The 14240-nt window shown below is 37.1% G+C and overlaps 1 protein-coding gene across 3 annotated transcripts in view; it reads left to right on the forward strand.

The window, feature by feature from the left end:
- The window catches only part of AFG2A (AFG2 AAA ATPase homolog A), a 333075-nt gene that overhangs the window by 37224 nt on the left and 281611 nt on the right, over positions 1 to 14240 (forward strand). For all 3 annotated transcript variants that reach the window (XM_081246187.1, XM_081246188.1, XM_081246189.1), the window contains exon 10: positions 6662 to 6816. In XM_081246187.1, the coding sequence (XP_081102313.1) occupies positions 6662 to 6816 (155 nt within the window). The remainder of the gene's footprint in view (positions 1 to 6661; positions 6817 to 14240) is intronic.

A 14240-nucleotide genomic window follows, 5' to 3' on the forward strand; every position in this document is an offset into this window, starting at 1 on the left:
AATGAACAGAACGACCATTTTAGTGAGTTTTAACACATCTCTGTCAGTCGTTGAGGATAGAGAAGGTTTGAAGAACACTATCAACAAACTTGATCTAATGGATATGTATTTGGAACACTGAACCAACAACATATATACATATTCAAACAGGCTGAGAATGTTTATGAATTTGCCATTCGAAAAATTCATTTCATACAAACCTTGTTCTCTAAGTTAAATTCAGTCAGTTAAAAAACCTTCACAGTTTGGAAATTAGAATATTTTAAATAAATTATTGGTTGAACTGTAATATGCAAATAAAAAACTATTTGGAATTGAATGATCAAAATCTGTGGTATGCGGCTAAAGTAATTCTAACAGGGAAATTTACAACCTGAAATTCTTTTTTCTTTTTTTTTTTTTTTTTTTGCGATACGCGGGCCTCTCACTGTGGTGGCCTCTCCCGTTGCAGAGCACAGGCTCCGGACGTGCAGGCTCAGCGGCCATGGCTCACGGGCCCAGCCACTCCGTGGCATGTGGGATCTTCCCAGACCGGGGCATGAACCCGTGTCCCCTGCATCAGCAGGCGGACTCTCAACCACTGTGCCACCAGGGAAGCCCCTGAAATTCTTATGTTAGAAATGAAGAAAGGTTGAGAAATAAAAAGCTGTGCATTATTATTAAAAAAATAATAAACCCCCCAAAACAGAAAGATTTAATCAAGATTAGACAGAAATGAATGGAAGAAGAAAAGAATTATGAGAAATAAGTAGAATGATTTTATGTGCTATTCCATCCTGATTGCCCTCCCCTCTCTGCTACCCCTGCATGGGTATCGTGAGCTCTGGAGTTATCACAGCCTCTGCTCAGCTTCTCTTGTTGATTCCAGTACTTCATTGGAAGCTCTTCTTGGGCAGATCTTTATTTAAAGAATAGTCCTCGGCTTTATTGGCGAGGGAGGCAAAACTATTCCTGCAGCTTTTCTCTAGGTCCCAGCTATTTAGAACATGGTGATTTCCACTACTCTGTCTTCCAGTTTGCTGATGCATTCCTCTGTATCATGTAATCTACTGTTGATTCCTTCTAGCATATCTTTTATTTTAGTTGTTGTATTCTTTTTTATTGAAGTATAGTTGATTTATAATACAGTGTTGTGTTAATTTCAGGTGTATAACATAATGATTCAGTATTTTTGCAGTTTATGGTCCATTATAGGTTATTATAAGATAATGGGTGTACTTTCCTATGCTGTATAGTAAATCATTGTTGCTTATCTATTTTGTATATAGTAGTTTGTATCTGTTAAGCCCATACCCCTAATTTGTCCCACCCCACTTGCCTCTCCCCTTTGGTAACCACAGGTTTGTTTTCTGTGTCTAAGTCTCATTTTGTTTTGTTTATACATTCATTCGTATTATTTTTTAGATTCCATATGTAAGTGATGTCATATAGTATTTGTCTCTTTCTGTCTGAGTTGTTTCACTATGCATAATATTCTCTAGGTCCATCCACATTGATGCAAATGGCAGTATTTCATTCTTTTTTATGGTGGAATAATATTCCTATGTTTGTGTGTGTTTGTGTGAGTGTGTGTGTACATATATATTCTTTGATTTTTATGAGCTGTTTGTATATATGGATTTTATCAGTTATTCTTTTTTACAAATTTATTTTATTTATTTATTTTTGCCTGCATTGGGTCTTCGTTGCTGCGTGCAGGCTTTCTCTACTTGTGGCGAGCGGGTGGTACTATTCATTGTGGTGCACGGGCTTCTTGTTGCGGTGGCTTCTCTTGTTGTGGAGCACCAGCTCTAGACATGCAGGCTTCAGTAGTCGTGGCATGCAGGCTCAGTAGTTGTGGCTCGCGGGCTCTAGAACGCAGGCTCAGTAGTTGTAGCTCACAGGCCTGGTTGCTCTGCGGCATGTGGGATCCTCTCAGACCAGGGATCAAACTTGTGTCCCCTGCATTAGCAGGTGGATTCTTAACCACTGCGTCACCAGGGGAGTCCCCAGTTATTGTATTCTTTACCTTTGTTTTCTTCAGTATATTTTCTCTCTGTTAAAATTTTCACTGTGTTCATCCATTCCGTGTTCGCTGAGCATCTTTACGATTATTACCTTGAACTCTCTACTGAGTAGCTTGCTTATCTCCCCTTTGTTTAGTCCTTTTTCTGAGTCATTTTTCTGAGTCCTTTGTCTTGTTCCTTTATTTGGAACATATTCCTCTGTCTCCTCATTTTACAGATTTTGCTGTGGTTTTTTTTTCTGTGTTGGGTAGGTCAGTTATGTTGGCTGATTTTGGAGAAGTGGCCTTTTGTGGGTGATGTTCTATGGGGCCCAGCAGCACACTCCCCTCTGGTCACTAGAGCTATATGCTCTAGGGCAGCAGTCCCCAACCTTTTTGGCACCAGGGACTGGTTTCTTGGAAGATAATTTTTTCACGTGTGGTAGCAGGGAGGGATGGTTCAGGCGGTAATGCAAGTGATGGGGAGCGGCAGATGAAGCTTTGGTCGCTCGCCCGGTACTCACCTCCTGCTCTGCAGCCTGGTTCCTAACAGTCCCCAGCCCGGGGGTTGGGGACCCTGGTCACTCTAGGGTGTAAGTTGTGAGCCCTACATGAGCTGCATGGGTCCTTCTGTTTTGGTGAGGCTGACTGCTATTGGTGCTCGCAGAAGACACAGTTTTGTTTTTTTTTTAATCAAAGTATAGTTGATTTACAGTGTTGTGTTAATTTCTGCTGTACAGCAAAGTGATTCAGTTATACATATATATATACACTTTTTAAAAAATATTCTTTTCCATTATGGTTTATCATAGGATATTGAACATAGTTCTCTGTGCCATACAATAGGACTTTGCTACTTATCCATTCCATATACAGTAAGGCCCCTACATACGAATGAGTACCATTCGAGAGCCCGTTCGTAAGTCTAACAAAGTTAGTCTAGGTACCCAACTAACACATAGTACTGTACTGTAATAGATTTATAATACTTTTCACACAAATAATACATAAAAAACAAACACAAAAAATAAAACATTTTTAATCTTATAGTACAGTACCTTGAAAAGTACAGTAGTACAGTACAACAGCTGGCATACAGGGGCTGGCATCGAGTGAACAGGCAAGAAGAGTTACTGACTGGAGGAGGGAGAGGAGGTGGGAAATGGCAGAGCTGAAGGATCATTAGCAATAGGAGACGGAGGGCAAGCTGCAGTTTCACTCACGCCTGACGTCGATGGCAGGTTCTGGTTCCTTGCTGGATTCAATTCTATCTACCCTCTTGAAAAAATGATCCAGTGATGTCCGGGTGGTAGCTCTTCTTTTTCTTGTCATAGATGACACCGTAGCACTGGATTGCATTCTGAATGGCTGCTGCAACCTTCCTGTACTGTTCTATGTTTGCGTCCTGTGCCTCAAAAACTAACAGTGCCTCCTCAAATAAAGAAAATCCCCTTGCCATTTCCTGTGTCGTGAATCTCTTCGGTTCTTCAGTTTCTTATTCTTCCTGTTGTCACTCCACTCTCTCAATTATTTTCACTTTTGTATCCATCGTTATTGCTTGGTGTTTCTTAGCAGTACCACCTATATCACCGCTGCTTTCACACTTGCTTCCCGACATCCTGGGCTTGAAATAAAGATACTGTACTACTGTAATCTATACAGCAGGGGTCCCGGAACTGGGCCACACAACAGGAGGCGAGCGGCAGGCAAGCAAGCAAATCTTCATCTGCTGCTCCCCATCACTTGCATTACTGCCTGAACCATATCCCCACCCCACCCCCCACCGGTTTGTGGAAAAATTGTCTTCCACGAAACCAGTCTCTGGTGCCAAAACGTTTGGGGACTGCTGCTATACAGTACTCTACAGTAAAGTACACAAGAGCTCAACCAGTTGTAGAGGATGCATGCATGTGACAATGTATTCCAGACACGTGAACAAACTTACGTGATTAGACATGCAAAGGCATGTTCGTATCTTTGAAAGTTTGAAACTTGAAGGTTTGTATATAGGGGACTTACTGTATAAAAGCCTACATCTGCTAACCCCAGCCTTCCACTCCATCCCTCTCCTAACCTCCTCACCCTTGGCAACCACCAGTTTGTTCTCTGTTTCCGTGATTCTGTTTCTGTTTCATAGGTTAATTTGTGTCATATTTTAGATTCCACATATAAGCGGTATCATATGGTATTTGTCTTTCCCTTTCTGACTTACTTGGAGGCAGGGCTGTCCCCAGCTCAGTAGGCTGCCAGTCCCTGCCTCATGAGTGGCTGCTGCCCTTTCCAAATCCCTTTCTCAAATGAAAATAATTGGTCTCCTTTATTGTCCCACTTTATGCCTTGTGATGTAAATGCGGGAAAATTATTAGACCACTTCCTTTGTTTCAGTTTCTAGTATATCAGTACTGGTAAGAGTAAGGTGTCTGGTCTAAATTAGAAATATTGACAAGTATTGCCAGATAGCCATTTGGGACATGAAGTGTTAGGTTCTTTTGGTCTTTTGATCACTTCCGTTTATGTAAGATTTTTTAGAACTGCTTTAATTCTTTCAGGTCACCAAGGTGCTGTTTAATACAACACAGTGCCTTATTACTGAGGATTTATTTATTTAGTTTTTTATGATTGCACGATTTAAAAGGTATGTTGGGCAGTGAAACAACCTAATTTAAAGTAAACTTTTATTTTCATGTCAAGAACTGTGAAGATTTGCGATTTTACCCTACTTACAAGTTAACAAGTTTCACAAGTGCTTTCAGAAGACACAGTATTCCTGGGTCAGGGTCAAAGGATAGACTACTACTTACAGCAACAGAAGTAGCCAGAGAAGCAGCATTTGCACCAGCTCCCGGAGCCTCACTTCTCACAAAGAGATACAAAAAGGGCTGGGTGACATCTGAGTCCTTATAAGGTGGCATTACAGGAGAACCTTGAGCTTAGGGAACCTTAATCTTTTGTAATGGGCAGTAAACATATCTGCCCTTTGCTTTGGAGGGAGACACTCTGTCTTCCTGTATACAAACATCCTTGAAAAGATAGTCTGTAACAGAGGCAGTTAGTGCTTCTGCTGGAAAGATAAGCAGAAATGTGAGAGATGTGAAGAATTATCTTTCAACATTTTTGGAAGGCAGAAAACCATACAGGTATTTGTAAGATAGACTTAAATAAAGTGACATAGATTTCAGATTGCAGAGTATGGCCTAAGAAATTTTCCATAGAAAATAGTGATCTTTTTACATATATCTTCAGTTTCCTCTTTTGTAGCTTTTTTTCTGGTTAGCCTATTGTCTCGGAGACCTCCATGAATATTAGACTCGCAATGATAGCTTTCCTTGGGAAAGATTACTGTGGATCTATTTTCTGAGTGGTGTATTATTCAGTGTTTTTCCTTAGTAGTCGAAGATATCCAAACCTCTGTTTGGGGGAGTTTGTGTTTTCCTTCCTTGAACCAATGCTTCTGTTTCAAAGTTCAAATAAATGAAGGCAAGTAAGATGACAATTATGGTATCATTTTAATTTAGTAAAAATTCACTGAGGCATAACATTTTAGACAAAAGACATTAAAAATGATGGAGCTTGTTGGTGTCCCAGGGCAAGTTCAGTTATTCAGACTGGATTTCTAAGAGGTCTCTGAGACTAAAATTCTTCAAAGTGGAACTTCATTGTGTACTAGAACACAAATATAGCACTTCATTACAAAATACCCTCAGGCAAAGAACACATAGGGACTTTGCTGCCCTCTAGACTAGAGGTCTTTGTCATAGATAAAGGGGCTCTAAATCTGGCAACTTTGATGGGGGGATGGCTTGGGGCATTTAGTCCTATCAGTGCTTAAACTCCAAGCAAACAGCAAAAACAAAGAACCTAACATCGGTAATGTTTTAGGTCAGCATGATCTCTTTTAAGTTATTTTGCATCTCTCTAAATTTGACTTGGCTGATCATCTTTTTGGCTTTGTGGTATTTTACTATTCTGATTCTACTTGTCTATCTCTACCTAAACCATCGTTTGTTCCTATACTCAAATGATCGACTTTCCTAAGATTGAGACGTCAACCCTCATTCTTCCATCCCTGATCCCTCTCTAGCTTCCCTTTTATAGGTCTCTTCTACTCCTATAATATCAGATCTCGTGTGTATACACATAACTCTGAAGTTTGATTCTGTCTTGAATTCCAAAACCACATTTCTAACTGCCAACTGAACATTTCCTTCAAGATGTTCTACCAATACCTTACAAAACTTGTAACTCTGGTTTGTGTGTATTAACAAAAAGGGCAGGGCAAAAGGTATGTTTCTGTTTTAATATTTTACTCTTTTCAAAGAAATTCTCCAAACAGGTTATTTTGACAAACCTTTATGGTCTTTTTTGCAGAAGTTGTTTTGTAAATTTTATTTCACATATGTAAAATATCTGTCTTTTCATATTTCATAGCAGTTTGTCATATTTTTACCACCGAAACTAAGCATTTAGATTTTTGCCTTCATCCCCCACATTATCCCTTCTCTCTCCCCACCCTCTCCCACCACTGTACACGCACGCACGCACGTGCACAAGCACACAAAATTTTAAATGTTATAATATGCATGAGATTTGGGTTTTTTGTTATTATTTTTATTGGTAATGGTTCAGTGTGTATTTATGAGGTGGAAGACAAAGCTTGTGTTACTTTTCTCTTTACAGGTCTTCATGCCTTGAGGAGAGTGTTGAGGAAACACCCTAACCTCCCTGATAGCAAGATGGCTGGGTTGGTGAAGATTACTCTGAAAGATTTCTTGCAGGGGATGAATGACATCAGGCCCAGTGCCATGAGGGAGGTAGCAATTGATGTCCCAAATGTAAGTCATTTGTACCCTCATGCCAGCCACACTGTTTGAATTAAACTCTGAAAGAAACTAAGACCCCAGGGAACCTACCTTCCTAAGCTAAACTTAAAAAAATTTTTTTAATTGAAATTTTTATGGAGATAATTGTAGATTTAGTACAGTTGTAAGAAATACTTTAGGGAGAGCCTATGTATCCTTTACCCAGTCCACCCCGCAATGGTAACATCTTACAAAACTATAATACAATATCACAAGCAGGATATTGATAGAATCATCGATCTTTTGCAGATTTCCCTAGTGTTGCCTGTACTCATTTATGTGTACATGTGTGTCTGTGTCTGTGTATTTAGTTCTGTGCAGTGTTATTACATAAGTTTTGTGTATCCATCACCAGAATCGAGATACTGAGGATTTCGATCCCCACAATGATCCCTTGCTTTGCCCTTTCATAACTACACCCACCTTGTTCATGCATCCATTTCCAAATTCTCTCATTTCAGAAGTGTTATATAAATGGAATTATACATTATATAATTGTTTGGGATTAGTTTTTTTCGCTTACTGTAATTCCCTGGCAATTCATTCAAGTTGTTATATATCAATAGTTTGTTCCTTTCTTTTGCTGAGTAGTATTCCGTGGTATATGTGTACAATAGTTTGTTTAACCATTCACCAGTTGAAGGACATCTGGGTTGTTTCCAGTTTGGGGCTATTATGAATAAAGCTTCTATGAACATTTTTCTACAGGTATTGTGTGAATATAAGTTTTCATTTCTCTGGAACAAATACCCAAGTGTAGTACAGTTACTGAGTTGTACACTAATTCCATGTTTAGTTTTACAAGAAAATGTCAACTAGGCTAATTTTAGAACAAAAAAAATCTTCTAGTTATACTTTCTACTAATGATGCTTGATGTTTCCTTGGGTTCTTTTACATATACTTCATCATTGACTGTCTCTGCAGAGTTTTCAGTGAGATCACCACAAGGGCAACAGAAGTTACCTTTTATGCATGGACCACCTGTTACGTCACCTGTGACACACATGTGCCTAACATTCGGGGGTGGGGGATGGCCTTATAGTTTTCTTTGAATATATTAATATTTTTAGAAAATGAACATTGAAACAAGCATTGGCAGTGTGTTCTGCATTATATTATATTGTAATATGTCAATATGTATTTTGAAGTGTCAAAAGAGAGCTGTTATTTAAACTTATTTCACCATGGACCACGTGGAGCTGAGACTTGCAGCATTTTGCAGTGTGGTAGATTGCAAAAAGTGACCACAAATTCTTCCCTTCACTGTGTTTGCCCTTTTGCACTGCAGTCTTGTAGCTCCTACTCTAAATGCTAGGGAGTCAGGTTTTCCATCGTTGAATCTGCACTTGGCCATGTAACTTGCTTTGGCCAGTGGAGTGTTAGCAGCCATAATGCAAGCAGGCTTGAAAGCGCTTAGGGCTTGCCTTCTCTTGCTGGTCTTTGACATTGCATTAGCTTTGTTAAGAAATCTGTACTAGCTTCCTGGAGGATGAGAGACTGTGTGAACAGAGACGAGCCCTCCTAGTTGAGATCCCCTCATTCTAGCCATCACTAATTGTCAGACATGTGATGCCATGCTAGACTGTCCCACTCCAATCAAAGTTTGCCCCAACCGGGAGAAACCAGTTAATCCTCAGAATTGTCAGAAATAATAAAGTTATTTTGAGCCACTAAATTTTATGGTCATTAGCAAAAGCTAAGTGAAGCAGGCACTTGTTAGCTTCTTATAGAACATAGTTGTTTTGTAAGTTTAGGCTGGGAAACGGTACCCTGGAGATAAGAACATTCCCAAGGACTAACTGCTAGTTTAGGCTGCTTAATGTGATTTTGAATTCCTTTTGAAACATTTTCAAATTTACTACTGAAAGCTCAACTTTGGGGTTTTTCAGAAGCTCTGTAGCAGAACATGCTCATTTCGTATGAATAATTTGACAAATGGAATTATAGAATGAAGAATGATTGATGTTGGGTTAGTAGAAACTTCACTTCTTTGGAACTTATGGTCTAAAGTTCGGGGACATTGATTGGTATGAATACCAATATTGGTATGAATATTTGCAGTATTTATCTGTATTTTATTGGGTACTGTAACATAATATAATGGGTCAGGTAGACACCTAATCATCAAATGCCTCATGTGAAAATTTCAGGGGATAGGGTTAAAACCAACTGCACCATCCCAAAACATTTCAGTGATTAAAAAAGTTTAGGAGCTAAGGAAACCTACAGTTGGCTTTTAAACTTAAAGTTATTGCCAATGAAGAATGTGTTTAAACAGTGGCTGTCCACTCTTAGAACTGCTGAACTGATTTATTCATCATAGGAACTGGTACTACAACTGCATTTTTCATTGCTCTAATGAAAGAGTTTTTCCTTTATTTTCTTTTGATACAGTATTTACAATCCATGGGCTTGTGCCATTTTCCATCTGGCGTTTTATTATTTGGTCTAAGTCCGTGGTGTACTGTGATGTTACTCATGAGCTCCAAAGTGATTAGCCTTGGTCAGAGTACTTTCTTACATTGCTTTTCATGCTCACTTCAGATTGTAAAAATTTTCCTGAGAAGTCAACATTTCTGTAATTGGATTCCTAAAGTTCACTCTTCTGATTTCTGGCTATTACACCTACAAAAATATCTCCAAATTATTTCTGCAGAAGATTTAATATTTATTTTGCTATAGAAAACCTGTTTCAAGTAGCTAGTTAATTGCAGGCTTTTTTTTAATAGCAAAGTGAGCATTCAACATCTTTTGAGAAAAGATTTTAGTGTGTGAAATTAAACCTTCTAAATCACACTTGCTAAAGTTTGAAAGAAATGTCTTAAGGTTGGAATGTTGCCAATTATAATAGAGTGCATTATTAATTTCAGGAGACCACAAGTGTTAGCCACTTACTTAAATGTAATGTTTCCTTTTTTTGGACTTTCTGAGTTGGTGTTTATACCAGTTGGTGTGTTAAAAGTCAAATGTATTTTACAGTTAATCAGTGATGAAAATCAAATATATTTCTTTACTTGAGGAATCCTTAGATTCTTTGAATATGCTAATATGCATTGTGAAGTTTCAGTTTTTCACCCAGAGATAACTGTTAATATTTTGTCACAGTTCCAATAGATTTTTTAGAAATTTATAGATTTTCTTCTGTGCATGTAGGTATTTTAATATAGTTAATCTTAGGATATATATAGTTTTATGTTCTGCTTTTTTCATTTAAAGTTATATGATAAATGTTTTACTCTAAAATTTCTTGGCAAACATCTTTTTATTGACAGCATAATAGACTTATGTTGATAAACTGTAATTGTTTTATCTTTCTTCCATTCTCAAATATTTAGGGTTTTTTCTATTTTTCTCTCATATAGTTATAAACATATTTGTGTCCAAATCTTTGCACTTTTGATTTTGATGAAGTGGAATTACCAGACTAAAATATGTGATTTTTAAAGTTTGTGACAAATATCGTTTTCTTTTTTTTTACCCCAGAAAGGTTGTTATAATTTTTAATCATGTGATAAAAATGTAAAATTGCAAAGAGCTTAAGCAAAATCTCATTTTATTTTCACTTTAGTCCTTTTCTCTTTTTACTTTCCACTAGATTATTTTCTTCACTGAAAAGTTCTTTATTACAAGGAATAATACTGGATAAGTTTTAGATGAATAGAGATTTAAAAAGAAAATGAAAGGTAGCTATCAGTTATGTCTCTTCTCCTCCCTATAAAAATGTTAAATTTTTAGATCAAGGGTATACCTGGATGGCTTTTAAATGAATCTGAAGTTCCATAAGACCAGAGGTTCTTACTTTTTATTTTTATCCTTAGTACTTAGCATAGTACTAGCACATAATAGATGCCCAATTAGTATTTGTTGAATAAATGAGCAAATAACTATAATTTTCATGAAAAAACATACTAGATTGTCAATTTCAGATATTTGAAAAATATTTTTAAAAGAGTGTATCATCCTTCTTCTGTACCAAAGTACAATATAGGCCATTACTACCCTCATGAAACATTCTTCAGATTTTTCATATTTTATAAAGCAACTAATTTCTTTAGTGAATTTACTACTTAGTGAAGTTAACAATTTTGGAATACAGATGCCTATAATAGAGTTGAGCTGTCTAGTCTGGAAGGATATACAGTAATTCTTTATATTTTCTGCAGAACATGTTACTTTCTTGATCTATTAAAAATTCTGATTTTATTAAGGTAAAGAAAAAATATAGTGCTTTTAATATTTGTATTTATATATTTTTGTTGCAGTAAGTCATTGTGTATACGTCACAACAGTCATTCCTGATAAAAGTCATTCTTAGCCAAATATATACAAATTAATTCCATCAAGTTTATGTAATTCATATATGTATCTTAACAACCCCCTCCTCCTGGCTTTCTCTATTTTATTTTATGTAGTTTTAGGTTGTCCTTTATTATTTGGAAATAATCCATCTGTACACTTTTGATATTACCTTTGGATTGCAGTTTTCAGAATTTGGACCTTTGGTTCAGAATAAGCCAAAAGCCAATTAAAAAAATAGGACTCTACTTTCACATGAACCCACTTTTGTAAAGTGAACTGCAGGCAGAGCCTCAGGACTACCTGTAGAGCCCCAAACCCATTTGCGGTCTTGGATCCAGGTTAAACTTAGAGGTAGTTGGTGGTCAAATTGAGTGTCTACCAATGTCATTATTTAAGTAAACATTACTCATTTACTCCCATTTTAAAAACTAGCAAACCTGTTAATTATATGAATAATCAAAAGGTTATCTGTTTCACTATGTATTCAAAATTTGCAGCTGTATTTTCATTTGGAACTTTTTCAGATGAGACTAGAACATCAGAATGTGACAAGTGAGTTGAATTTCCTAGGATGAGTTCATTAGCATTACTTTTCTGGTGCAGAGATATGAGTTAAATAGTTTAATTGACCATAATTACATTTTATTCTTCTTGTACCTTCAGGATAATTAGAAGGAATTGAGTTTCCATTTTTTAAAGGCAGTACTGTATTCTATATTTTATTTCTTACAGACTCAGAAGATTGAGGGCTTCTACGATGCTTTACTAAATAACAGATTTTTTTTTTGAATAGATAGTACAACCTGTAGAAATTCTATTAATTCCATATTGGTCCTTGGCAGGGCTTTTGATTTTGGTTTCTTTTGATTTTGCTTCTTGTTGTCTAGACAGAAGAGTGTCTTCTATCACTTCCAAGATCCCAGTCTTTCCTGCCAACTACTCTTGCGCATTTTTATAGTTTTAAGTAATAACAATTGAACAGGAAAGCACATTTGGAAAAGTAGATTACTTTTTTTTTTAACATCGTTATTAGAGTATAACTGCTTTACAATGGTGTGTCAGTTTCTGCTTTATAACAAAGTGAATCACATACATATACATATATCCCCATATCTCTTCCCTCTTGCATCTCCATCCCCTGCACCCTCCCTATCCCACCCCTCTAGGTGGTCACGAAGCACTGAGCTAATCACCCTGTGCTATGTGGCTTCTTCCCACTAGCTATTTTACATTTGGTAGTCTGTATAATATGTCCATGCCACTCTCTCACTTTGTCCCAGCTTACCCTTCCCCCTCCCCGTATCCTCAAGTCCCTTCTCTAGGAGGTCTGCATCTTTATTCCTGTCTTGCCCCTAGGTTCTTCTGACCATTTTCTTTTCGTTTTTTTTTTAGATTCCATACATATGTGTATGGAATACGGTATTTTTCTCTTTCTGCCTTGCTTCACTCTGTATGACAGGATCTAGGTCCATCCACCTCACTACAAATAACTCAGTTTTGTTCCTTTTTATGGCTGAGTAATATTCCATTGTATATATGTGCCACATCTTCTTTATCCGTTCATCTGTTGATGGACACTTAGGTTGTTTTCATGTCCTGGCTATTGTAAATAGAGCTGCAATGAACATTTTGGTACATGACTGTCTTTGAATTATGGTTTTCTCAGGGTATATGCCCAGTAGTGGGATTGCTGGGTCATATGGTAGTTCTATTTTTAGTTTTTTAAGGAACCTCCATACTGTTCTCCATACTGCCTGTATCAATTTACATTCCCACCAATAGTTCAAGAGGCTTCCCTTTTCTCCATACCCTCTCCAGCATTTATTGTTTGTAGATTTTTTGATGATGGCCATTCTGACCGGTGTGAGATGATATCTCATTATAGTTATGATTTGCATTTCTCTAATGATTAATGATGTTGAGCATTCTTTCATTCTTTCTGCTATCTGTATATCTTCTTTGGAGAAGTGCCTATTTAGGTCTTCTGCCCATTTTTGGATTGGGTTGTTAGTTTTTTTGATATTGAGCTGCATGAGTTGCTTGTGTGTTTTGGAGATTAATCCTTTGTCAGTTGCTTTATTTGCAAATATTTTCTCCCATTCTGAGGGTTGTATTTTCGTCTTGTTTATGGTCTCCTTTGCTGTGCAAAAGCTTTTAAGTTTCATTAGGTCCCCTTTGTTTATTTTTATTTCCATTTCTCTAGGAGGTGGGTCAAAAAGGATCTTGCTGTGATTTATGTCACAGAGTGTTCTGCCTATGTTTTCCTCTAAGAGTTTGATGGTGTCTGGCCTTACATTTAGGTCTTTAATCCATTTTGAGTTTATTTTTATGTATGGTGATTCTAATTGCATTCTTTTACATGTAGCTGTCCAGTTTTCCCAGCACCACTTATTGAAGAGGTTGTCTTTTCTCCATTGTATATTCTTGCCTCCTTTATCGAAGATAAGGTGACCATATGTGCGTGTGTTTATCTCTGGGCTTTCTATCCTGTTCCATTGATCTGTATTTCTGTTTTTGTGCCAGTACTGTAGTGTCTTGATTACTGTAACTTTGTAGTATAGTGTGAAGTCAGGGAGCCTGATTCCTCCAGCTCCGTTTTTCTTTCTCAAGATTCCTTTGGCTATTCGGGGTCTTTTGTGTTTTCATACAGATTGTGAAATTTTTTGTTCTAGTTCTGTGAAAAATGCCAGTGGTAGTTTGATAGGAATTGCATTGAATCTGTAGATTGCTTTGGGTAGTATAGTCATTTTCACAATGTTGATTCTTGCAATCCAAGAATATGGTATATCTCTCCATCTGTTTGTATCATCTTTAATTTCTTTCCTCAGTGTATTATAATTTTCTGCATACAGGTCTTTTGTCTCCTTAGGTAGGTTTATTCCTCGGAATTTTATTCTTTTTGTTGCAATGGTAAATGGGAGTGTTTTCTTAATTTCACTTTCAGATTTTTCATCATTAGTGTATAGGAATGCAAGAGATTTCTGTGCATTAATTTTGGGTCCTGCTGCTTTACCAAATTCATTGAGTAGCTCTAGTAGTTTTCTGGTAGCATCTTTAGGATTCTCTATGTATAGTATCGTGTCATCTGTAAACACTG

Source organism: Mesoplodon bidens (assembly GCF_964165515.1).
Source record: "Mesoplodon bidens genome assembly, chromosome: 1".
Classification (NCBI taxonomy): Eukaryota; Metazoa; Chordata; class Mammalia; order Artiodactyla; family Ziphiidae; genus Mesoplodon; species Mesoplodon bidens.